Here is a 27,613-nt window from a genome sequence, read left to right as displayed (position 1 = left end):
GGTCGTGGGTTCGAACCCCATGTTGGGTGTACACATATGTTTGTGTGTGTGTGTGTGTGTGTGTGTGTATATATATATATATAGAGAGAGAGAGGGACATATCTATCTATATATAGTGTCAACTGGTAAATGCTTTGGAGAAAAGTCCCATTGTGAAGAGGGTTGGGAACAGTGCAATTTTAAATAGTGCAGTCAGAAAAGATGATATTTATGTACAGACTTGAAGGGGGAAAGAAAAGCCAACCTAGTGGAGATCTAGTGAAGGACAGGAGGCTGGGACAACTTGGGAGAGATGCTGTGACAGGTAGAGCCTGGAACAGAAGCTGAGATAGGAACTGAGTCAGGAGCCTGACGAAGAACCTGAAACGGGGGGGGGGGGGGGCTCCTTAGACAGGAGCCTGGCACAGGGGCTGCCTCATGTGTACAAAGCCAGGAGGCCACTGTGGCTAGGAAGGAGTGAACAAGAGGGTGAAGCATAGCACATGAGGTCAGAGCAATAAGGGGAGGCATCAGAGGCCACTGCCAGGACTTACTTTTGCTCTGAGAGAGATTAGAAGCCATTGGAAGTACTGAAACAAAGGAACGTGATCCAACTTAAATGATGCAGCTTGCTTTAAGGATCTTTTGTGGATGGTATGTTGAAATTAAACATGGAAGAACAAGGGAGAAGCAGGGAGATCAGTTAGGAGGCTCCTGCCCTAATCCAGGACACACTGGTATCTGCTTGTTCTGGAAATAGTAGTAGGATGTGGAGACAAGTGACTGAATTCTGGATGCACTGTGAAAGTAGACTTGTGAGACTTTCATAATCCTTTTTTTTTTAACGTTTATTTTTGAGAGAGAGAGAGAGAGAGAGAGAGAGAGTGGGGGAGGGGCAGAGAGAGAGAGAGAGAGAGAGACAGAGAGACAGAATCTGAAGCAGGCTCCAGGCTCTAAGCTGTCAGCACAGAGCCTGATACAGGGTTCGGACCCACCAATTGTGAGATCGTGACCTGAGCCGAAGTCGGATGCTTAACCAACTGAGCCACCCACGTGCCCCAGAGACTCTCATAATCTTTAGGCAAGTGATTTTCTTGAGGCTGTGAGGAGATATATAGAGAGATACGGATACATGACATGTAATGTGCATGCACATACACACATATACGTACACATACCTATGTACATATGTACATACGTACATATACACATGTACAAATAGATACAAAAATAAATATAAAATATCCATTTATTGGGACATCTGGGTGGCTTAGTTGGTTAAGCCCCCAACTTCGACTCAGGTCATGATCTCACAGTCTGTGGATGTGAGCCCCACGTTAGGCTCTGTGCTGACAGCTCAGAGCCTAGAGCCTGCTTCAGATTCTGTGTCTCCCTCTCTCTCTGCCCCTCTCCTGTTCACACTCTGTCTCACTCTCTTTTTCTCAAAAATAAATAAACATTAAACAAATTGAATAAATAAATAAAACAAAATATCTATTTATTTATATGAAATAATCTGCTTCGACAATAGGAAGTAAGGCTTTATAATACTGTAAATTAACTTACTGTATTTCACTTTTCACAGGTGAAGTTTACATTCTATCAAGTAGTAAAAGTATGACCCAGACTCACAATGGAAAACTCTACAAAATTGTAGATCCCAAAAGGTGAGATCTCTTTATATTCCTTTAAGTCAAGTAGTTTGTCCAAGTTGTTTTAGTGTCTTCACATTGAGGATGATGAATTGCAATTAGCAATCAACAAAGATGAACACTTCTGCCTTGTCCATATGCCAAGTGCTATCCTGGGAGAACCCTCCCCTCCAGTCTATGAGGGCTAGACTTGACCCTGCTGAACTTTATAAGCCCCATTGTGTCCACATATTCATGTCATTCTTGTTGCCATCGGAGAGCAACATTCAATTTGTGGAATCAGCATCCTCAGTTACACGCCAGAAGAGGACCCTAATGTGAAAGGTATTGGCTTTCATGTTGGAAGCAATAAACCTTCCTCTTCTCTCTAGAAAACTAGAAACATATTGGCAGACATTATAGCTATTCAGTATGATTTTTTTTTGTCAGGTAATCAAGATAAGCTATTTGGCAGTTTCAACATCTGAGCCTCATTTCAAAACTATCTGGAAGCTCACAGCTGTCATGCAGGCTAATGTGACTAAACAAATGGAAACTAAAGAAATGTTGTCATTTACCGCAGCAAGAGGGAGATTTGATGTTTAATCTTAGATTTTTTTAATGTTTATTTATTTTTAAAAGAGAGAGAGACAGAGCATGAGCATGAGCATGAGCAGGAGAGGGGCAGAGAGAGACAGAATCTAAAGCAGGCTCCAGGCTCTGAGCTGTCAGCACAGAGCCCCACGCGGGGACTCCAACTTGTGAACTGCGAGATCATGACCTGAGCCGAAGTCAGATGCTTACCTGACTGAGCCACCCAGGCATGCCTAATTTTTATTTTTTTAATGTTTATTTATTTATTTTGAGAGAGACAGAGAATATGAGCAGGGGAGGGGCAGAAAGAGAGGGAGAGAGAAAGTCCCAAGCAGGCTCCAAGTTGTCAGTGCAGAGCCTAACAAGGGGCTCGATCTCAAGAACCATGAGATCATGACCTGAGCTGAAATCAAGAGTTGGACTGAGCTATCCAGGTGCCCCGAATGTTTAATCTTTTAAATAACATATTTATCCCCCTTGCTCTTTTCCACCGACACATCACAACATTGTTATCTTGAATCATAATTAGTCAGTTCTTAATTTCATGGATAAGTCAGAACTATCAGAAGCTGATAAAATTATATACCGTCAAATAGATATTAGCCATGAGTTCAGAAATAACTGTTACAGAACCTAGGTGTCCTCAAATACCACTACTGTTGAATGCACTGTTGCCAGACTCTAGCTCCACCAGGGTGTGAATTTCAAAATCTTTCTGTATTAACTTATCTTCCTGAGCCCATTTGCGTATTTAAATTCCCAAATTTCACATCTCTTTAAAAAATTTTTTTTAATGTTTATTTATATTTGAAGGAGAGAGAGACAGAGAGTGAGAGGGGAGGGGCAGAGAGAGAGGGAGACACAGAATCCAAAGCAGGCTCCAGGCTCCGAGCTGTCAGCACAGAGCCCTACGTGGGGCTTGAACCCTCAAGCTGTAAGATCATGACCTGAGCTGAAGTCGGACACCCAACCACCTGAGCCACCCAGGCGTCCCTCACGTCTCTTTTAGAAGAATAAATTCCAATATCTAAAAAGTTTGCTAAAAGCTATATTTACACCTTAAAATATTATCTATAAGTTATAGTGTATGTTTTTCCCCCAGAAAACAAAATAGAGAGTTTTGTCCTCTTCCCATACCACAAAACACTTTCTTGAGAAAAGTGTAAGTTAACATTGGTACTACAGAACAAAAAAAAAAGGAGTGATCAGTCCTAAATGGTCTCTTGGCGTATCATTTTCTTCCACGATAAGAGAAGCACCTATTTATATATTGTAGATCTTTTCCTCCTTGGATGTGAAACGAATGTCCTCTTTGCGAAAAGCAAAGTGATGAATGAAAAAAATAACAGGCACTTCAGTGGTGGTTGAAGTTGGCAATATTAAGAACAAAAATCAAGCTAACGTTAATTCACAAAGTAAGCATTCTAATGATTCATAATGGTGTCTGTCTAGGGATTTCACTCAGATCTAATGCCCTTCGTTTCAAAATAGTCACTGTTATTTCATTAGGTTTGTCAAAGCTGATATGCTTTTACAAGCTTCCTGGTAGTCTTATAATGAATTCTTCCTCCTTCTCACAAAATCTTTCTCTCGTCATCTGGATTGTTTAGTCTGCTGGTGGTGAGCTGAGGTGAATTTTACACCTTCAATCCATTATTCGTCTCTAATTAGCAGGGTTTCCATAAGGGACCTTGGCTTTGTGATCTGAGGGCCTCCTCTAGTAGGGTGGTCTCAGAGTGACATACCTGAAAAGTCCTGACTTCTCATTACAGTGCCTGTTTCTGCTGAGTCCTGTCATGTGTGGGGCCAGGGTTCAGATGTGTGTTTGGTTTTCAGAAGGTGGGGGTAGTAACAGAGTCCCAAACACACTGTCCTTGTACACAGGCATGGACATAAATTTTAAGATTAAACCAACTATAAGAAAACAAATGTTTTCATAAACATTTGTTGGGAGCCTCATGCTGTTTCAATTTGGATGCCAACGTTTATTATTATAGTATTTCTCCCTAGATGAGTTGAAGTTCTATAGAAGCAGACCCTTCAGTGTACGTGAACAGGATTATTTTAGAAACGTGAGCTAATTACTAGCTTAACATTGTTCAGGATGTTAAGAGCTTGAGAACCAAACTGTTTCTCCAAAACTTTTGAGAGAGAATTTGAAGAGCCTCATGAACTAAAGAAAACAATAGATAGACATTTCTTGTTATACCTAAAATCTAACTCAAATTAAAATCTTAGGTTAATTGTATTCTTGTGGAGGAGTTCCCAGACTTGTAACAATAATGCTTTCAGAATCATTACTTTCAAACAGCATTTGACTCATGGTCCTAGAAGAGAATAACACCAAATTATAAAATTTTTATATTCTATATTACATGTCATAGAAATTACATTCTTACTCACTATAAAATTTATGTTTTTTGTTTTTCCCTGCACACACACACACACACTCACATATAACAAAGACGAGAGAGTTTAAAAACCATATGCAACATTCTTAAGTCATTTTGGCAAAACTAGATTAGGTTACAGCATTAACCTCAGTCTATAAGGACAATTTGGCCTAATGCTATTTGTTACATAAGCATTTACGTAAGCTTAAAATTATTTTACACTGGGCATCCTTCTCAGAAAAGGATGGCAAGATAACCTGTTAGAAAAATCAAAACTCATTATTTATCATTTAAAAACATGCAAATTCAATAACACTACAACCAGGTTTTCCTAAACGGTAACTAGAACTCAGGAGTCATTTAAGGGAAAAGTAGAGAAAGAATGAATTTTCCTTCATGTTAGAACATTGAGGGCCACCTGGGTGGCTCAGGTCATGATCTCTCAGCCCATGAGTTCAAGCCCCGCGTCGGTCTCTGTGCTGACAGCTCAGAGCCTAGAGCCTGCTTCAGATTCTGTGTCTCCCTCCATCTCTGCACCGCCCCTGCTGGCACTCTGTCTCTCTCTCAAAAATGAATAAGCATTAAAAAAGTAAAAAGAACATTGAACACACTTCAGGAATATTGTCAAAGTTGAACCACTTGCATCTTGCGACAGAGTGGAGTTAGGATCAAGTCAATACCAATCACCCAGCTTCCTGAGTCAACTCACTGGATCCCCAAAAGTCTCTAATATTGGGTCCTGCCTGCCCCATCTAGGGGAGCTTCTTTGGCCAACAGTTCCAGAAAACAGATTTCAATACACTGAGTACAAGAGGTGGGCAATAATTTTAGTTTCACCAAAATTTAGTGCCATCTAAGACTAATCAAGACTAGGAACAAGTCCATCTTGTCAGGACACAGAGTCAACTGGTCTTGTCTCTGAATTTTCCTTATGGAAAGACCCTGCATGAAGTTATTTAACTCTACTGTGCCCCTTTGCTCATCAAGAGAGTACAGCTGATCATTCTGCCCCTTCCTCATTTCTGTGGAGTGCCTTTGAAGATAGTTAAATAATACATTTAGAACATAGTGAATTCTGTAGTATTGTTGGTATTCATCCTATGCATTCAAGAATTATTTTCATGTGGAGCCCTTGGCTGGCTCAGTTGGAAGAGCGAGCGACCCTTGATCTCAGGGTCGTGAGTTTGAGCCCCGCGTTGGGTGTAGAGATCACTTAAATAAAACCTTAAGACAAAAACATGTATATAAAAAAAAGAATTATTTTAAGGTGATCTCTTCCGTTTTCAGGATCTCTTCCCCAAATTGGGGTAAAGATGTTGGTGGAGCTTTCAAGAGCTCTTAATACTTAGTTTCCAAATGTCCAAGCATCATGCCCTGGTTGCTTGCTCTGAATTAAATCTTTTCAGAACCAAACAAATGCTCCTGTGGGGTGGAAATTAAAGAATTCTAACAGTTACATACCGTCCAAGATTTATTTTTATAGAACATAATTTTTTTTCATACTGCTGCCAAAGATTCTTTAATTTTTGTGTCAGATGAACTTAAACCAAATGACCCCCTTTTTTTAAAAAATTTTGAAACATTTCCAGGGTTATTTCTCCAGGAATCTGTAAAACAAAATTCTTCCTAATCATATTGATTTAATTACCATGTAGCCAGTCTTGCTCTATTTTAACATAGTGCTTATCTGTTATCCAACCATGTCACACAAGACCATTCCTTAAGAGGTCTACAAATTAACAATGCAAATTCCAGGCTTCAGAAGTCATCTTATAGAAACGTTGTATCTTCAGACTCCTGCAGTGACCAGTACCAAAAAGTGCTCCCCATGCCTCCTCCCCATTTCTCCCCTCCATGGCCCTACTTACTGCCTTTTGTTTATTTTTTTCTTAATATCCTCATCCTACTCCTTATTATCCTGGATGCTGAAGAATACTTAAAAAAAAATCACTTCGTAAGAGGAAATCAGTTGTTTATCCTTAGCATATGTCTCGGGGAGCCTGCACGCAGCCCTGCCATCCTAAGGAAAGTCACACATAATAGAGAGGCTTTAGCCCAATAAGCCAGTCTAGTCCCAATTCATCAGTCAAAGTTTTATGCAAGTGGCCCCCCTAGGTTGATAAATCCCCACAGTGCCTGTTGACCCAGCTGCCGAGTCCTCTTGCCGCAGGCGGTGTTTTCATGGCCACCCTGACAGTAATACAAACTGTTTAGCAGCTCCATTGACCTTTCAACTATTAACAGGGACACAGGCTCCACTAGGGACTAGTTTTCAAACATGACAGAATTTCTTAACAGTAAAGGTCATGAACAAGTATATGCCCTATAAAAATCCATTCAGCATGGTGGATTTGAAGTCTAAAAGACAAGGATGCATGTTTTACATGTTTGTTATTATTCTTCTTCTACATATCGGATAACTACAAATGGATATATTCTTATCTGCCAGCTTGTATTTTATTCTTAATGAGCTATACTTTATGTTGCGATGCATAACACAATTTTGACTGACAAATCCTTTCTAAGCTGCTGCATAGCATTTGAAATTTTGAGGATAATATTACAAAAGAATGGGATAAGATCAAACTAAAAACTTCTATGAATGAAGGAGCATGCATGCATAATGTATGGTAATGACCTAAGAATAACTGGAATTTTGGTCATACTTTACTAAGATTTGCATATGGATACATATGCACACACATTTAAGCCCACTCAGGTAAGCCACACCCTGCTGCTTAGAACCCCCACCTATTTCAAAATAAATAGAAAATATTATTTAATAATTTATGAAAAAAAATCATTGTCGCTTAAAATGCTTCTATAAGGCGTTCTTTCTCTCTCTCTCTCTTTCACTCTCTCTCTCTCTCTCTCTCCGTATTTATACACATATATATCTCCATATATATATACACACACATATATATATATATATATATACACATATGTATATACATATATGTGTGTGTGTGTGTGTGTGTGTGTGTATCTTATTTCCTGGAGATGTGACATATGACCACAGCATTCAAGGGAATTTTCTGCTTTATACTAATTGTAGTCTCTCTTAAACTATCAGTTTTGAAATGTTGAAATATCAATTCCTAGAATTAATTGTACAGATTGCAATGAAGACTTCATTGCCACCGAAAATGAAAAATATGAATAATGAAGAATATATTCTTCAAAATAAGACTCTTTTGTTGAGTAGAAAATTCTTTTTTTTTTATTTTTTTGTTTATGTTTATTTATTTTTGAGAGAAAGAGAGAGCATGAGCAGGAGAGGGGCAGAAAGGGAGACACAGAATCTGAAGCAGGCTCCAGGCTCTGAACTGTCAGCACAGAGCCCAACACGGGGCTTGAACCCATGAACCATGAGATCATGACCTGAACCAAAGTCGGAAGTTCAACTGACTGAGCCACCCAGGCGCCCCAAGAGTCGAAAATTCTTAAAAGCTTTTCTTTTTAATTCCCATCTTACTCCCCTGCCTAGGGCAATGGTGAAGTCAGATATTATTAGATCTCCTGAATATTTTGTAGTTTCATTGTAAGGCAATGTGTCATCAGATATTGCAGTAATTGAGATAAAAGCAGATTTAACCTTGCATAAAACAGTTCCATCAATTTGTAAAAAGATGTTTTCTAGAGGAAGGTGTACTTATTTATTTATTTATTTATTTAAGATTTTATTTTTAAGTAATCTCTACACCCAATATGGGGCTTGAACTTACAGCTTCAGGATCAAGATTCTCATGCTCTGTCAACTGAGCCAGCCAGGTATCCTGAGAAAGATGTATTTTTTAAAGGAAAAACGTCATCTTAGCATCTTTTCCTTTCCCCCTGCCTTTTTTTTTTTTTTTTTTACTAATTCAAAAAAAATCTGTTGCTTACACGACTTGTTTTTGTCAACACTGACAAATGAATCAAAAAATGTAACAACAAAATTTGGGTATTTGTCACCCTCATGGTCTTGAAAGAGAATTTAAATTGACATTCTTGTGTTCTTTTAAAGACAGAAAGAAACTTGTGTTGAATTTTTGCTTCCCATTTAAAACGTTTAGTGATATTTAAAATTTCTGCCTTCCTATGATGTAAAATTAAAACACTGATACCTCTACAGCTTTATAAATGAGAAAAAGATTTATTTATTTTTGGTGATTCCTGAAAGAAAATACTGTAGGCTTTTAAGTCTTTTGAATCATAATGTAATCAAGGTGTTTTAAATGCCTAGTTTCCCAATTACAGACATTTATTTAGTATCTAAGATTTCTTTTATTAATTGTGGTTTTATAAATTAAGTTTTTAAGTTAACAATTGCTTTTGAACATAAAATTCTGAACAGAGTAGATTTCCTTCTTTATATTAGGGAGCAATGGCATTGAGTTTTCACTGTGCTCCAGTTTTTCAGTTTTTATTTTTATCTTATCAAAGTATACTGTTACACTCCAGAATTAAATCAGGAGATTTAATCAATCTACAAGTATCTTTTACCTGTCTCCTGTGTTCAAGATGTTGTATTATGTGCTACAGAGGGAGGATATAAATGAGAATTTAGTCCCAACCTCTAAGGAGCTAATCTTTACCTTAAACTGGGAGATCACATACATTATCAAAAACATAAATAATATTATCTGAGATAAATAACACTTTGGGACAAAAAAAATTATGCGAGAACATTGTACACTGTAACTTATAGTCCAGAAAGCTATGGATACTGAGATGGGTAAGATTCACCATGATTTGGCTCCCTGGCCCAGTCCGTTCTGCTACACTGTGATTTTCTTTAACACTAACTCTCAAAGAGAACAATGACCATATAACATGGAAATTATGTAGCTTTTCAAGCGAGTAGGGCCATTATTAGAAGAAAAAGAACAAACCCTCAGGCTGGCTGTTGCCAAGGCAGAGGAGGCTTCTCAGCTCAGAGGTAAAATGAAAAATAAGTGCCTGCATGGGTGTTCCTCCCCAGAGATGCTTCCTGCAGCCCCTGCTCCATGCAGGTTGCACTTCCCAGGAGCTCACCACCATTTTGTTTTTGTGTGTCCCTAATCTCAGCTGAGGCAGCCTCCAGCTGTCCCAGCGCTCTCCCAAAGGTTCCAGGTTTTGTTTTTTTAGTGCTGTAGTTACAAAGTTGTACAGATCTTGAGGTATCTTCCCCAACCCTAGTCTTCACATAAACCCTATTATTTTTAGTATGCAGTTTTGTACCATAGATTTTTCAGGAACGTGTACGTTGAATTAAAGTGGAAATGCCTATTTTTTCTGTATTCGCCGCTGATAATTGGGGTAGACCTGTTTCTGAATTTAGGACATTGAAAACACAATGCAATAGACATTGTAGGCAGTTTAAGAAAATTGGACTTTTTTTTTTCTGTAAAAGATGACATTATCATCTAGTTTCATTAATTATTTCTCCTAGGTTTTCCCTTTGAGGAAATACATAACTTTTCATTTCCCAATTTTTCCATGGAAATATATATACATTGAGTTAATCTGAGAAGTTGAATGAAGGAGACCCATATACCCTCGTAGATACTTGTGTATTGTGGTAGTGGTATTTGGATGGTGAGATTAATAGGGGCTAAAATATGGGTACTTTGCTCCCTTTTTCCTAAAGAGAACCAGTTGAATGGAAAGAACACTACGCTAGGAGATAGTTCCAGACTACGTGTAACTAGTTGTGTGAAAGCCATTTAATCTCTTTATACATGTACTGTGCCTGTAATTTGGGGAATAACAGGACTTGCCTTGCCTCATGAGGATAAAGTTGAATAGGAAATTACTGAAAAGTGTAAGTGGCTTCATTATTTGGTTTTATTATGGTTGCATCTTTAACCATAGAACAGAATTTAGTGATATTTGTGGAAGTTCTCATAATCTTACTAGCCCAAGGCAGCTAAACCTGTGGCTCCCTTCACCAAATCATCACTGCCTTTGCCCCTTTAGAATTTAGTGCTCACTCGATCCCAAACTGCCCAGGTATTAAAGCCAGTCAGCAAGACTTCTGAGTGAGCATATGCTCAGTGTTTAAATTGCAAGACCTCGAAATGAAGACAACGTTAGTCTCAGAGAAAAAGGCCAAGGCCCAGCCCCATTTTTTTCAGCACATTTCAGAACAGAGAAATGTAGTAGCAATTCAAAGCAATGTCTAGGGAAAAAAATGGCTTTAACCATCCTAAATTGGAATTCTAGAAATATACAGTACAAATTAAAAATTGTAATAGGATATGTAATGTACATAAGTTCAAAGCTATTCTCTTTCTTTTTCATGTTTATTTATTTATTTATTTATTTGGGGGTGGGAGGGGCAGAGAGGCTTGAGAAAGAGAATCCCAAGCAGGCTCCATACTGTTAGTGCAGAGCTCCATCTCACAAACTGCGAGATCATGACCTGAGCCAATACCAAGAGTCAGATGCTTAACCAACTGAGCCACCCAGGTGCCCCCAGAGCTATTCTTGAATTTAAATTATCTTTCCCTTTACTCCAATATCAAGGTTGCTCAAGACATGTATAAAAAGATATTTCTGCAGCCTCCATGTAATATAATGTCAAGGACAGCATTCCTTAATGACATGTCAAATAGTACTTGAAAAATACTGTTAGGAAATGTATTCAGCCATCTACACTTCCATGAAGTCCCAGTGAGACCATTATTGCATGGCTATGTTTTTACCTGGAATATGATTGCATTATGAATGTATAAGATTCCTTACAGTCAAATTGAATTTGTATAATGTATTGTCTTACTAGTTGCCACAAAATGGCTCTGTGTAGTCCCCAAACATGCTATAGATCCAGTGGAATACAAAATTCTACTCCTTGTGGATAAATTGACACTGAAAAGAGAAATGTGAACACGAGCAAGAAGAATTTAGTGAACATCCAGACTAAAAATTATCCAGACTTCAAAAAAAAAATCAATTTATATATTGACCTTCGAGAAAAGCACTAAAATGTGTATGTGAAAGATGATAACAGTTCTACTAAGTTAGTGCTTATGCCTGTGCCCAAGTTACACAGATGGGAAACAGTAAAATCTATCCCATTATGAGAAGTTTCCATTCCCTTGGCTTTTCTTAGCTAAAAGTGCTGAATATTGGTCTTAGAGGTGATGCATGATTATGGATTATTGCTGTGTATCAAAATGCTTACAGTGAGGAAACCCATTAAACCATAGAATCCATGGTGGCATCCAAAGACTGCCTTCCTGTGCAGTGGCGAAGACTCCGTCCAGTCATACAATTTCAAGGCATTCTTTACTTAGAAGCTCCTGGCCATACTAATTCATGGCCACATTAATTGCTACTGGCTAGGAAATGGCCCTAAGTGAGAACAGTGCTTCTCAAACTTGAAATTGCATGTGTGTCACCTGACACGCTGGCTATAGTGTAGAATCAGTAAGTCTGGGGAGGGGCCTGAGATTCTATATTTCTAACCAACTCCAAGGTGATGTTGGTTCTTCTGGTCTGGAACCATGCTATGAGTCGTAAGAACTTAGATTTATCAGTTTATCCTTTCCCATGAGAATAGGAAAAAGCATGGAAGAAAAATAGTTTTGCGAAGGTTACAGTTGCAAAGGAACATTTTTCCATGTGTCCCAGTGTGAATGTGGATAAAAGAATAAGACAGTTCTTACATCACCTTGCCCCCTTAAGCAGATTGTTAACTAAGAGAAGCTATAGAATTATTACTTCTTCTGAAACCTCTAATAAGTCAGGATTTTATAAATAAGTATTACTCATGATTTTATGTACCTTGTTTTACACTAACATGAATTTAAAATCTGTGCCGCTAACAAAAGTTTCAGAATGAGTCCCCTTACTTTTTGTAAAAAACACAATAGACAGATTTCTGACATATTCAATCTGAAGAACAGGCCTGCTCAGATAGGATTTATAGTTGTGCTTCCATACAGATACACAGAGGACTTCTTATTGATTGATTGATTGGTTGATTGATTAAATTAAATATCATAAAACTAAAACCATCTATAATCTCACTACCTAGAGACATTCACTGTTGGCCTTAGCTACTCACAAAAATTCATTACATGTGATTATGTTACAAATCACTTATGCTTCTCAACTTCTTCCTTTATTTCAGGAAAGTATCTAAATCTTTATGATACTACCAAACAAAGTAGGTTTCTAAGAAAATGCAGAATAGAAAATGTAGTAATCCAAAGCAATATCTCGGGGGTAGGGGGTGGGGGAACATTGGCTTTATCCATCCTAAGTTGGAATTCTAAAAATATGCAGTACAAATAAAAAATTGTAATAGGATATGTAATGTACATAAATAAGTTCAGAGCCATTCTCTCTCTCTCTCTTTTTTTTTCCATTGTTTTTCCAGAAACAATGCTTTATGCATTAAAGAATTTGGGGCAGTTTTCTGGCACTAGCCCTACTGTTTCATTGTCAAGTGTAAAAAGATTATAAAGTGTGTTTTTCTGATTTAAATTAAGTTTGAAGACTATAGAGATAACTATCAACAAATGGGTTTAATGTATTCTTTATCACAAACCTAAACATCCTTTTGGGTAAGTTTTCTACTTTGAAAGCTACCTTGGACTTCATTGACTAGAGGTAAAGATCCACAAATTAAAAAAAGTAATTGTTTAAAAGAAGAACAAAACTATTTAAGCAATTCTTAGTACACCTACATTAAAACACCCAAGTTTCCAGTCCAGTAAGAATAAGAATGAAAAATGAAGTACATATCACAGCTATGTACTCTAGAATTTTGTTTAGATGCCATCTAGTTGGGTATATGTAGTATTCATGTAAACATATGATAGTCTATTTCAAGGTGAATAATAAAATTCAAATTTACTTGTTTTATTCCTTTTGTTTTCTCTTCATTCCATGTAAAGGAACCCTATTCTTTTCAATGGAAAAAAGAAATGTTAGGAGAACAAAGAGTGAGTGGAGGGGATGGTTGGGATGACCAAAACTCTCTGTCACACTTTACCAGATATATAACCAGAAAAATGAATTTTAATACATTGGCTTAATTCCCAGCTAGAGGAAATAAGCAATCATATTTCTTTATGTCATGCTTACTTTATGGTCTGTTGTTTATTTACTATGATTATAATTAGTGTAAAAATGTTTCTTTTAAAATGAATGTAACCATGCCTTAGAAGAATTTTGTAAGATTTGAGTTAATTTAGGCAATGCAGAGAAATATAGCAAGTGTTTCTTAGTTTTAAGCTTATGATATAAAAGTATAACAGATTTAAATGATATCCCTCCCCTAAATAGCCCATATATTCCTAATGTCTTTACTCAGTAGCACAGAAAATAAACACTCTCTTAAAATTCCATATTCTTATTTGTTCATTCATTCAACAGATTTTTAAGAATCTTCCATGTGCTTTACATTTTTCTAGGCCCTGGAGAGACAAAAAGAAGAGAGGGAAACATTTGTCTTCATGGAATTTATATTCCAGAAAAAGCATTTGAGAAAGTTTCTACTATATGCATTCAATAAACACTTAGTGAATGCCTCTGTAGTGTTTTCCTAGCTCCTATGTATATAAGTAGTTGAAGGAGATAACATACTTTGGTGGCTTGAATATCATCTTTCTAAAACATCCCTCAATCCTAAACTAATTGCTTCCTTGTCTGTATTCCTGTGTGGCTTTATATGCACCTATAACATAACAAAGGTCACACTGCATTATACTTGTATACTTGTTTGTATACTTGTATACTTGTTTGAATGTCTCTCTTCCCCGTGGTGTCTCCATGAGGACTGTAACCCAGTTTTATTTATGTCTTATCCCCATGAAGAGCACAGTACTTGCCTGAGGGAGTGACTGGTGTTGAAGAGGGTTGAATATGTCACTTTTGCGTTCAGAAAGCTTTCATTTCAATGGGGATGGAAAAGGAGATAGGAGAACCCATTCATTAAGTCAATTTCTATAAGAGATAGGCTATCCATTGTGTAAATTTTCAATTAAAAGATCCCCAACAGAATAACAATTTAAAGAGAGAGAGAGCATTTATTTAACATGCTAAGTGAGGAATGTTAGTTGGCCACTTCATAAAAGAAAAAAAAAAAGATTATTTTCCTAGATATTTAAATAAAAACTTAAGGGAATCATGTTTATATATGACAGCCTTAGTCTCAGATTAGCTAAAGCAAACAAGCCCACGTATGAAATAATTACATCCACAGAAAGATAAGCATTTACTAAATCTTTGGCAAAAACCAACTTAGAATCCCCCTACCTATCTGAGTTTCCACATATTTGAACGGTGAAAAATAGTCAAGGCATCTAATTGGAGGATCAGCAGGGAAACAGGAAGCGGATGCTCTGCCCTGAAGAATTGTGTTTCATTCCCAGTCCTCCTTTGTCACATCCTCATTCCTCTTCCCAGTATACACGGAATCAGTGCTTAACACTTTGACTTAAATGGGCAACATCTTCTGGCGGCTGTTGTTTAACTGGTCACTTACATTCTTGATGTAAATGGTGTCCTCTTCTCTTTATTTTTTTAAATGTGTATTTATGAGAGAGAGAGAGAGCAAGGAGGGGCAGAGAGAGGGAGACAGAGGATCCGAAGCAGGCTCTGTGCTGACAACAGCCCCCCACAAGGCTCAAACTCATGAACCTCGAGATCATGACCTGAGCCATAGCTGGATGCTTAGCTGACTGAGCCACCCAGCCACCCCAGTGTCCTCTTTCTTCCTCTTTAAATTCACCTGCTCAGACATAAACCATGTTGTCAAGGAGTGTAGGAGCTACATGCCTGCATATTTTGCATCATATATAATGTGTGATATATTTTTGACACACTCTACTTTTTTAATATTTATTTTTGAGAGACAGAGAGAGAGTGAGAGAGAGAGCGCGCGCGCGTGTGCACATGAGTGGGGGAGGGGCAGAGAGAGAGAGGGAGACAGAGGATCCAAAGTGGGCTCTGTGCTGGCATGGGCTTGAACTCAAGAATTGTGAGATCATGATCCGAACTGAAGTCAGACACTCAACCAACTGAGCCACCCAGGTGTCCCTGACATACCCTACTTCTGAGTCTTTTTTTCTTGAATGAGTCAGAAAGAGGGTGAATGAGTGAGTAATCAGTAGAAATTAGATAAACAGAATTCGGTTACCAGTATAATTTGAACAATACCTGTTTATTGAATGCCTGTGACTCAGAAGAACTTCATGGCTGTTGAAAAACAGCCCTTCTAGTGATCGAAAATGCCACCATTGTTTCACTAGGTAAGAGTTTTATTTTAAAGTTTATTTATTTATTTTGAGAGAGAAGGAGGGACAGAGAGAGGAAGAGAGAGAACCCCAAGCAGGCTCCTTGCTTTCAGCACAGAGCCTGACTTGGGGCTCAGTGTCATAAACCCATGAGATCACAACCTGAGCCGCAATCAAGAGTCCGATGCTTAACTGACTGAGCCACCCACCTGCCCCAAGAATTTTATTGAGAAAGAAATAGAGCCGACTTGGGGTATTCAACAACAAAACAGGAAGGTGAAAGTAATGCCCCCACTTCCCTTGGCATAACCATTTCATTTTTTCTCCACTTCATCGCGCCTTGCCCTCTCTCCCAGAAAGACTCCCTTCCTTGGGGAACACATGGAAATTATTCATGTTGTCGGACTGATAATAGGCCCAGCTCATGGAATGCCTTGAGGACCTTTCACATAAATTGACATTTCTAGATTTAAATAAGAGGTTAAGGGAGCTTTCTGAATTGTCACATTAGTTGCAAAACAGTACTTTCAACATAGAGTGGGACTTTTATTGGAGAGAGAAGCGAAAGATGTCACTATGTATTTTGAATATGGTTTGAGTCATTGTAGACACAGCCGGAGGTCAGGCCCCAAAGTATTTTCACTGCCAGAGGGACAGAACAAGATCACCTGTCTCAAGAAAAAGGAGTCAACAGGGCCTAATTATGTGCTTCTCTTAGAAGGCTGTATCATTTACTTCTTCTGGTGGCTTTGACCTATAATTATCACCTTCTTTGTTATGGTCCTTAAGGAGTCCAACTGCTTTGGCCATCCTAATGGTGGTGATCTGAGTAGTGCTGAGTGTTTGTTTACATTCCTGAACTTTTGGAAAGCACTTGCTCCCCACACTGTGACCCAGGCAACAGTGACTGATAGAGGAATCCCACTGTGCACTGTTTCTCCTACATTAGGTGATGAGCACTTGACCATGCTTCTAGCCCAACTTGAATGACAGCCTCTTATTTCAGAACCAGTAAGAACCACAGACATCTTCTTTTGAAGGCGTCTCTCAGTGATGGCAGTTGTAGAGCAATTAAAACAAAGTCTGTGACTTTTTACTTAGCAGATACGATGTTTCTGTTTGCTGCTAATAGCATTATTTTTCTTCAGAGCAGGACAAAATAAAAGATCTGAAAATGTATCTATATATCTATATATATCTATATCTATCTATCTATATATATATGGTTTATTTTTTGCATAAAGGGTTGAAAATTTGAGTCAGTCGTACACACACACACACACACACACACACACACACGATATCCCTTTGAGAAAAATCAGTCTGAGAAAGGTATTTCAAGAGAAATGTAAATTAAACAAAAAATGATTCCCAAGCTTTTTTGGGCTGCAAGTGGCCATTTAGATGAATGCCTTCACCCTGTGATATTGCCAAATATGCCAATAACAAGTGAAAAGTATCTCAGATATAATTCCTAAACATTTTTGTAAACCGGGGGGGGGGGGAGTTTTAAACTATGTGTCTTTATTTTAAGAATTTTAATCACTAGAAATGTTTAGCTACCAAATAGAAAACACCAATATAATATAATTGTATTTTTAATCAGTGAATTTTGATCATGACAAAATTTCTTGTAATGTTCATTATGATGTTCTCTGGTCCAGAACTGGTTAGGTTATTTCTTCATTGGCATGTATTTTGTATTCTCAGAAAAGTTGTCCATCTTTCTGACCCACTTAAAAGAAAGGAAAAGAAATGCTTTGCAAGCTACAAATTCGCGGGATTTCATCCTGATACTGGTTTTCAGCCCAAATACACTTTGATCCATTGTCTTTTGACGCAGACCTCTGATGCCCGAGGAGTGCAGAGCCACGGTACAGCCTGCACAGACATTGACTTCGGAATGCTCCCGGCTCTGTCGGAACGGCTACTGTACCCCCACGGGCAAGTGTTGCTGCACCCCAGGATGGGAAGGGCACTTCTGCAGAATTGGTCAGTATATCTGTTGTGCCCAGGAAAGGCTGGGCACGGGGCAGTCCTTAGGAACTCAAGAACTTACCATCAGCTATGTCTTCTAGAATTATCTACGGCTCAGAATTTAGCCGTTTATAATGTGAATGCTCAGTCTGTTTCTGAACTTGCAAATGAAATCTTTCCCATTCTCTTAATGTAAACAATTCACATATATAAGTTAATCATAAATGTAAAAGACTCTGAAATAACTGAGTCCTTTCAAATGGTGAAAAATGAAAAAAGCACAACTAGATCATCTGTACAGGCTCTCAGTCCTAGGTTTGAGATTTCACACCAGCCAATGACCTAGTGTTTGCAAAGCCCCTCTCCAAGTGCCAGCATTTTCCAGACACCCCATAAATGCCCTCCCTAACTTTACTGCCTGCCTTCTTGCTACAGTGCACTAAAAACAGGGTTTTTCAGTGGGTGTTATTAAATAAAAAGGAGAAAACGCAATTATCTAGGGGCACATTATGAGATTTTTTAATTCTTTTTGCCACTCCCTTGTGAACCATCAACTAGGTATGCAGCTGCTCAGAGACAGCAGAAGAGATTTATTCCACGGTTACCCTATCCTTTAACCAGGGATTTCCTCAATTACATGCAATGATGTTTAAATTCTACTTGGTGTGAAGAAAATTAGATAGATTCAGATACCTAGCGTCTAGGATGTATGTGGTGAAAATCCATTTTCGGGAGAATTTTTTTTTCTTTTTATGTTATCTATATGTGATGATGGATGTTAGCTAAATCTATTGTGGGAAATCATTTTGCAATATATATAAACCAAACCATCATGCTGTATACCTGAAACTTTTACAGTGAGACATGTCAATTACTTCTCAGTAAAACTGGAGGAGATTTCCATAAGGACAAATGCATTTTTAATGCGTTTTCAACAACCAGCATATACATATTACTTACAAATATTTCAAATCTTAAAGACTCTCTTGCCAATGAAAATGTGTTACAAATTCATACTTAATATTATAGTTAATGTGTAAATGTTATTTTTTCTTTATTTGAAACACATATTTGTTCCAAAAATTTCAACCGTAACTTCTCTATATATTGTCAAACAAAACGTAGGCCACATTTACAGTCACATATGCAGTGTACAATTTAAGTTTAAATTGATTCAGCACTAATAACACTACCTGGTTGATTAATACCATGGTTATATATCTAGGAGAGAGTTATCATAATTAAAAGTCTACAGAAATTAGGTAATTATGTTAGTTAAAATAGCTGCTTACATTTTATTTACCCATTCTGTCTTCTTTTTCCTTAGTTGACAAAAAAATGAGGATCAGTGTTCAAATGCACAGATATTCTAATTCCTGATAATGTATCTTCATTCTGCCCCCTTTAATGCCTGACAATACCTATTCTCTCTGCTTCTTTTATATAGTGTCCATTCTGTTTTATTCCTTACTTTGCATTTTGCCTGACCTCGTAAGTCACCTCAAGTTATCAGATAACAAATATTTATTGAGTGCCTTCTAGCAACAGTATGTTTAAACTGAGGGTAAACAAGTTATTTTAAATATAGGTGCATTATACATACCATTATAAATAATGATAATAATAAGTGATGTAAATGAAAATTGACATTCTTTGAGATAACATGAAGTTTTATTTCAGTAAAGTACTTTAATCTTTCCACTTATCAGTTTAAATCATTTGAATATATAAGATCAGAACCATTTTATAAAAGTAATCTATTCATGATATTTTTGACCTAAGCAAGAACTTTATTCATATACTAACATAGTTCATCAACCACAAATGTAAAAAAGAAAATCATCTCATTATTCTCTTGTTGTTTCTTTTCCATTTGTCAACCACAGACCCCTGGGTTTTGATTAATGCATTTGAAAAGGTTAAAATAACCCTGTCCCTTGAAAGTATGAAGACACGTGTTCAAGGAATTTGTTTCTGTCTTTGGTGGCTGCACAGCCCACATTTATCCCATCAGTAAAAGACAACTTCTAAAACCAATTTTATCTCTCCATCTCATTTTAGCAGTAAATCTTTACATTTCCCACCTATATTGTGGTGGTAAAAATCCTTTTATGAAGAGATTCTGTGTGGAGAGCCACCCTGAAAAGGATTGGCCCGCTGCACTGCCCCAGAAGGGCCACAAAGTGTAATCAGAGATGAAGCGATGCTGTGCACCTCCTGGGAGCTAAAGGCAGGAGGAATCTAAGGGAGCTGTTCCATCTGACCAAAACTGAGAACTGACCCTTCCTGTATGTTGCCCTGGAGATGCTGAAGCTGCCGGTCTCCCTCTCAGGCCAGGCCCTTCCCACATTAAGGCCCTGCCCTGGAGAAATGGGAACATGGAGTTACTTGGAAGGCCCTCTGTTGGAAATGCCCTCATGGAGCAGACATATTTGAAGAACTAAAATCCTCGTTTTAAATAGAGTCAGTTCTGCAAGGGCTTGAAATGGTTTCCCGTGATCTCCGCTTCCCTGGAAATGTCTCCCATTCTCTACTGAGTCCTGGCTTCCACATAACTGTGGGTCTGGAAACCTTCTTTCCTTCTTGTTACTTACTATCTTTTGGATCACTGTTTGACTGGCTACCTCCTTCTTCCCCTCCTTTCCCCTTACTCATCAGATATTTGTTGGCCTCGTTACTCGGTGCTGTTTCTGACATGCAGAATGAGAGTGTGATTTTGTCGCTTTTGTTTTTTTCCTGCCAGCAAAATGTGAGCCAGCGTGTCGTCATGGAGGTGTCTGTGTGCGACCGAACAAGTGCCTCTGTAAAAAAGGCTATCTTGGTCCTCAGTGTGAACAAGTGGACAGAAACATCCGCAGAGTGACCAGGGCAGGTATTCTTGATCAGATCATTGACATGACATCTTATTTGCTGGATCTAACAAGTTACATTGTATAGTTTCTGGGACTGTTTGAATCTTCCTTTCCAATGGGCATTTATTTTTTATCCTGTCATTAAAAAGAAAGACTGTTCTCCTGCTACACACTTCCTGTGATTTCATTTTCTTTTATTAATTTAAAAATAATTTCCAGAAATGTGCAGATCCTGTGTGTGTATGTCGGCACGTTTGTTCACATATGCACATACACACACACACACACACTCACAACCCCTATACGCGTGGTTGCATAACAGATGGGTTTTAAATATATATATTTCCTTGTGTGGGGTAATTTACACAGAAATTCCATTGTAAATTGATAACGGAATTTTTATGTCACCAAAAGAGATTATCTGACTTCCCAGGAATTTTCTGTCTGTAATAGCTAAAGTCAACTTTAATGGAGTTTTGAAACATTACTGTGCAATCTGATGGATCTAATAAAAAAGGCAATATTTTTATATTAAAGGATTATAATGTGAGAGAATGTTTCAGAACTCCCTGATGAATTTCTAAATGGGCGACGATATAAAATTGTAATCTTCATTTGTATCAATGTACCCAATTACAGAATGTTACCCACTTACCTTCTTATTGGCAGAGAAATCCGGTTACTCTAGTTTAATCTCAAGATTGTTTTCAAGCGTTTTATAATTAAATCATAACGGCATATTCTGAAATCAATCTTCCTAAAAGGTCTGCTTTTATTATATATTGTATCTAACAATAGGCACTGGGTTTGTGTTACCTATTTATATTTTTTATTTTATTTTTATAATATAGACATCACCTAGATGAAACATCTTTGCCCTGTCCTGTAAAATACTAAAGTTACATTTTTCACCAACTTAATTGGAAAGAAGGGGAGTGAGAAAGCAAACAGTCTTTAATGTGCTGTGGATCTAATCTAGCAATGTGCCCCTGTGCCAACATGTAATCATTAACGACGGATGAAAAAGCAAGAAAACAGCCAATCCTTATAAAATTCCAGCATTAAACATATGTAAAGTGCTTTTCACCATAGCAAGACTGTCAGAGTATATGTGATTAGAACGTTGCAGATTTCACACTGAATGAAACTCACTGGAGAAGAGCTCACTCGTTTCTAACAAATCTTGGCTATGTAAGCTTAAAATACTAATTCTTGCCAAATATGAGTTTTAATGTATATGTTCCTTTTAAGACCTCAGTGAAAATCCTCTTTGGTTAATGTATGAATAAATTTCTATAAATGTTCTGTTCAGGTTTTTAAAGAAATGCCATGATCTAATTTAAAACTGCAAAAAGTCTGATAGACATTTTTCTTACTGGTTTTTGAGGCCAGCTCTCCACATTTGGATTGTAACAAAATCATAAGGCCTCTTTGCACTACTGAGAAAGCATCTATCGTGACGTGCACACACCCGCTATGGGTTGTCCTTCTGTAAACATCTGTTCTTCCAGAATCTAAATTGTAGACTAGTATAGAATATGAGCACAGGCTGACTTTCCAAACCCACTCCTTACCTTTGGGAATATGAACCTCAATTAAAAAGAATAAAATCGGGTAACCAGTATTTCTCTATTGTTTTAAAGTGAGAGGTTTGCAATTAAAGCACAGTGAGCATTTATGTAGAAAGGTTGGTTAAGTACACTGCTCTTGTCTTCCATATATGATTGCTTAAGTTTCAAGTGACCTCATGCCAAATGGAAATGGGTTGAGAAATCTTGGTTCAGTGCTTAGTGAACAATAGCCTGCATTAAAAAGTGCATGCATAATTTTGCACAATTTAGATTCAATTGACAGTCTATTCAAAGAAGTCTCAGGATTAAATGAGCATGGAGACCAAATTGCCCTCTTACCCCAGAAAAGGGGTGGTCCCTTCTAGTCACACTAACACTTCATTGGCCCAAGAGTGTGACAAATCTTGCAATGAACCTGCAGTAGCCCGCATCTGGAGGTTAATAGCAGTCTTTTGTCTCCTTTGCTTTCTCTTCATAGCCCTTTTACTGAATTCCATCACAGAAAGTTTTACAATTAAAAAAAAAAATGTCCTGACAACCATTTTTGTAAATGGACCTTACCATCTAATCGTCCCTTATTCAACGTGGGTGACATTAACAAAATGTGAACTTCTGGTGAGGGAGCCAGCTGTCTAAATCTGTCAAATTGTGCAGTTTTATTACACATTCTCCTGTTCATAGTTTCACTGAAAACAATAAGGATACTGCTATATATTCAGCAAAATCTGAAAAATCCAGGGTTTCTTCTTACACACTTAATCTTTCCATCTCTTCCAAAAGAATCTTTCCAAACGAAAAGGTGTTATATTGCCATTAGTTCTACTGTTTAAAAATATCTATATTAAATTGACCAGACCCAAACGTTTACACAGTCCTTTCCCAAGTGAAAGAGTTTCAAATGTCTTAGAAAAACATATGTACCCCAGGTGTCACTGCCTTTTCTATTGTGAACCATTAGAATAAAAGGCTAAACTCTTCTAAAAGCGAAGATAGCAAGATCCATGGATATTAAACCCGAGCAAAGAAAGTCAAGTCGTTGGAGCCATTTCTTTTTGTTCTTGGGAGAGACGTAAATAGCGGTGGCTAACTGATGGCGACGTATTTTAAACTCAGTGATCATTTCAAAAAAAATCTTTTGACCTTGCTTTTTTCCAGTCATATTTTTAAACTGTGACTGGAGAATTCTCTTGAATGATCCATGATAGGCAGGTAGGAATTGGTTGAAAGTATGAGCTAGGGAAAAAGTTATTGTTTTGTCCTGTGAATGGCAATGTCTACTTGGTTCTGGAAGCACACAATCAGAATGCAAAAAATCATGTCCTTGGTATGAGTGTAGATGTGTGAGATAAAGAAATAGAAAAATGTATATTATTATCCCTTTGTCCATTCTGGACCTTAAGCTTTGGGTGTCCATTTAATGTGAAATGCTGTTAGGGAAGTTATAAAGGGTTGGGAAAAAAAAAAAACTTTCTACCATGACTTTGGCCAAACTCTTGTCCTGGTTAATAGAACCCTGCTTTCTGGCCAGTTATTTAAGGTAATGAAAAGAAAACTGAATTGGCATTCATTAAACTGAAAAGAAAAGAAGAGTTAAAAAAAAATAAGGTGTGCAATGATAAAAAGTTCCATCTATACCTTTTCTTCTTGGAATTTTGTTTCGGTGTGGCTATTGTAAAATATAGGTCTTATTCTTTCACAAAGAATACTCAGAAGTTTTCTCAGATTATTGGACTATCTCATAAAGAAAGAGCAGAGAAACATACACATACAACACAGACGCACGACCTGAATAGAAAACCATTCTCTTTTTCATTTATATACTTCAGAGCAGGTGCCTCTTCTCTATTGATTCCTTTGAAAATAATTACAGCCCAATGTATTAACAACCTTAATATGTTTCTTTTCGGTATTATTTTTTAATCTCTGAATCATAAACTGTATAATAAGCCTACCAGGTATGAAATATGAGGTTAGATGCTACATCCAGGGTCTTTCAAAGCACACATTAACTTAAACTTAATTATTAGTCTAACATTCTTAGCTCTGAAACAGAAAAGAGAAAGCAAGACCAAATTTTTAAGAGGAAAAAGATGTATACCCTAGGCAGATGTAGTTGGCTGATTGATATATTAAAGTTTCTGAGCGTCTCTACAGAATGTTACCTATAGTATTTATCTCTACCCCCATCTCTGTCTCTCTCTCTGTCTCTCTGTCTCTCTTCTCTCACCTTCCCTCCCCCCACCCCATGTATCCTTCTTCCTGTAACCTCTTCCTGCTCTTCCATTTCTATCGGTTTTGACTAAACAGACATGTGTTCAGTAGTACACCCATAATGAAGATGTCCTGGGGTAGATAGCTATTGATTTTGCTCATTATGATCTTTGTTTTCCTGAAAAATACCCTCTCCCAATGTCACATGTGCTCAGACTCTATCATGAAGAACAGTAGACAAATATGAATATATTAGATCGACCTATTACAGTTGTCGAAAAAAATAACCAAAAGGATAAATGACTACAATCCTGGATGCTCCAGCTTGGCTTGTGTTCCATCATAGATACAGGAAAACACAAAGAATACCCCAGTCAAGAGCTTGAGCTAACAGTAGTAAAAGTTAGTAGCTATTTCCTAGTCAAGCATGACCATCTGTATGGAGTCTGTTTTGAAGATTATTCCAAATCTCTCCTTTCCCCACCTCTGGGTTGAGACTTGAACTTGCAGAGAAATCAGACCAAAGTTCCATGCCCAGAAAATGTACATATATCTGTATCCGTGCTAGGAAGTTAGTGAGCCTAGTATTGTGAATACTTTCAGAAAGGCCCTCTTCAGAATATCCTAAAGAAATACGTTTGCTATCTTACGTTCTTTCTCTTCATCACTCTAACACAAATTAGTCATACCTCCAATAATTAACGATGTCAGAGAAGGTGGACACTGAATAATAGAAGCATTTTGATATGAAAAATACTAAAACCATGACCTTAAAATCTGCCAAACACTAATCCTAGCCAACTTCAACACTTCTGTCTCTTAAATATCTTCTCGTAAGGTTTAAAATTGCTTTAAAATAAGTGTTTAGGACAGTGAGCTGCATTCAAGACAGCACGAGTGCCATTTTCTTGTCCATCATAGTGGTACCCTCCCTAGCTGCTAGGAAGAGATGTATTCATTTGTCAGCTCAGCACTTTTCTTAAAATCTCCAATTAAATCTGAACCCAGGAGATGCCCATCATTTACCTTGCTTTCTTTTGTATAGGTCATATATAAGCAGATTGAAAAAATAAAGAGTAAATAATGGATTCCTGGTATCCACATAAAGCCTTAGGTCTAAAAATTGTTAATGCTTTTTTTTTAGCCAGATTACACACTGACTTACCACACACACAAAAAAAGATATCAATTCAACATGAATTCTAACCTATTAGAATTTGCTCATGTATACCACAGTCAGACATCTAGTTTCAGTAAGGATATTTTTTTGCATGTGTCAATTATATATTACTTAAAATCAAAATATACGTATATTTTATATATACATGCAAATTAACAAATGTTTGGTGGGTTATCTCAATTGACTGTAATATGTTAAGTTAAAAAAAACACATTTTTAGCACATAGGATTGAAAGAACAGAACATTAACAGTGCTGTAAAATTCATAATGGATAAATTTATAATAAACTTTGTCTTCATAGTTAGAAACTAATTCCAGTACATTTCTCTTTGCACTGACGACTAGCCAATAGTTTCCATTCATATGAACAATGTGTGATCAGGTTTGGTGTAGTCTATGCCCAGAATGTATGTTGGGTGTTTCTTTACCCCATTCTTAAAATCTGAGACATGACTTTTCCTAGAATAAGTTAAGATTACATGTATAGTAGAACCTAATACATTCTATTCATAATACTATTATTGAGAAATTAAATTGACAGCCTTACGAGAATCAGGTGCTCTCCGTATCTCATATCCACAGGACATTTTTGGACATGCATTTCACCAAGAACCACATAGTAACAAGATAAATGATATGAAGGTACTATGGAATTTGGGTGGCTTGATTCCCTAGGACATATTAATTTGAAAGAAACCCATCTAATTAAAATGAAAAAATTATCAAATCATTATCATCAATAAGCATAAAAGAAATCTGAAAAAACAAAACAAAACCCCTGTGTCTTCCCTGGCTTTATCTTTATGATTAATTTAGTCCAGTTTTAAAGAATAGTTAGCTTTCTTATTCTTCTAACGTGTTTTCGTTCTTCTAGCTGTTCATTTTCCTTTAAGTTGTTGACAAGTAACGAATCCTTGCCTGAATTTCTGTTAGGACGTGGAAAGCTGTGAGAACAAGTGGTAAAGGCAGGTACATGTTTGAGGGAGCAGAGGTAATATAGGTACTAGTTGGGATTTGCATAAATGTTCTTCTGAAGGGTAATAGGCAAAGTCATTGGCTCAGATAATCCCTCTAAATTTGACTTAATCTGATTTATTTAACCAAGTTATTAAAACATTCAGTTCTCTTTGATCAATCCTCTATTATTCAGCTACCTTTCCATTCATTAACTCCACAAATATTTATTGAAGTGCCTGGAATGATTATGTGCTATAGAAAAGGCAAGGATGTTTACAATGGGGGATTGTGAGCCCAGTGGGTATGATGAACATGTTTGAAGCAAAAGACAATAACCAGTCACACCCAAGCAGCTCCAATTCAGCTCAACTTAGAGTCCAGCAATAATAGTACAGATGGCCTAAAGTACATCTGTGTGTATCTGTACGTGTGCACACACCCATGTATATATATATTTATCTATCTGTACAAACACTACATATGTATACACACTATCTATGTAATATATAATATATGTATAATGCATATAAATTCTAACAAGTGTATTTGTGTTATCTTTAAAATAGAACGATTGTATCTTAAAGTGGTAAATGCAGAGAATTGGATTTTATTGTTGATCTGTGGATTTAATGATTTTTAGGTGAAAAGGATGTTTAAGTGTACAATTTCTTTTCTTAATTTAATATATTTATGTAAATGCATGCCTGAAATTTGGTTAGATTGGCTGTGTTTTGTGTCCTTTAACATGATCAAATGTATTAAACTTTATCTTATGACCTGATGTATATGTGCTATTCTAAAATTCTTTTTTATTTTAGTATTCAAAATTTTTTCCTAAATATTCAGAATGGTTATATAAATGCTTATTTTTAAATATTCTGTACACAAACTACTTCTTTAAAATATGCTTTCCTGTTGTCACTTTTCATGTTCTAATTTTAAAATTTTATTCCCCAAAATATATGCCAATGTTAAGGGTCAGTTTCATTGCATATATATACATACATATATATATATATATATACATATATATACATATATATGTATATATGTA

At 37.0% G+C, this 27,613-nt stretch overlaps 1 protein-coding gene across 1 annotated transcript in view; it reads left to right on the top strand.

Moving 5' to 3' along the window:
* The window catches only part of LOC122475958 (hedgehog interacting protein), a 95,749-nt gene extending 68,409 nt beyond the window's left edge, over positions 1-27,340 (top strand). The window contains exons 11-13 of the mRNA XM_043568094.1: positions 1,565-1,646; positions 17,654-17,802; positions 20,531-27,340. Coding sequence (XP_043424029.1) covers positions 1,565-1,646; positions 17,654-17,802; positions 20,531-20,724 — 425 coding nt within the window. The 3' untranslated portion in view covers positions 20,725-27,340. The remainder of the gene's footprint in view (positions 1-1,564; positions 1,647-17,653; positions 17,803-20,530) is intronic.
* Positions 27,341-27,613: the final 273 nt, after the last annotated feature.

Source organism: Prionailurus bengalensis, chromosome B1 (genome assembly GCF_016509475.1).
Source record: "Prionailurus bengalensis isolate Pbe53 chromosome B1, Fcat_Pben_1.1_paternal_pri, whole genome shotgun sequence".
NCBI lineage: Eukaryota > Metazoa > Chordata > Mammalia > Carnivora > Felidae > Prionailurus > Prionailurus bengalensis.
The sequence above is the reverse complement of the archived record's forward strand: the minus strand, read 5'-3'. Positions and strand labels throughout refer to the sequence as shown.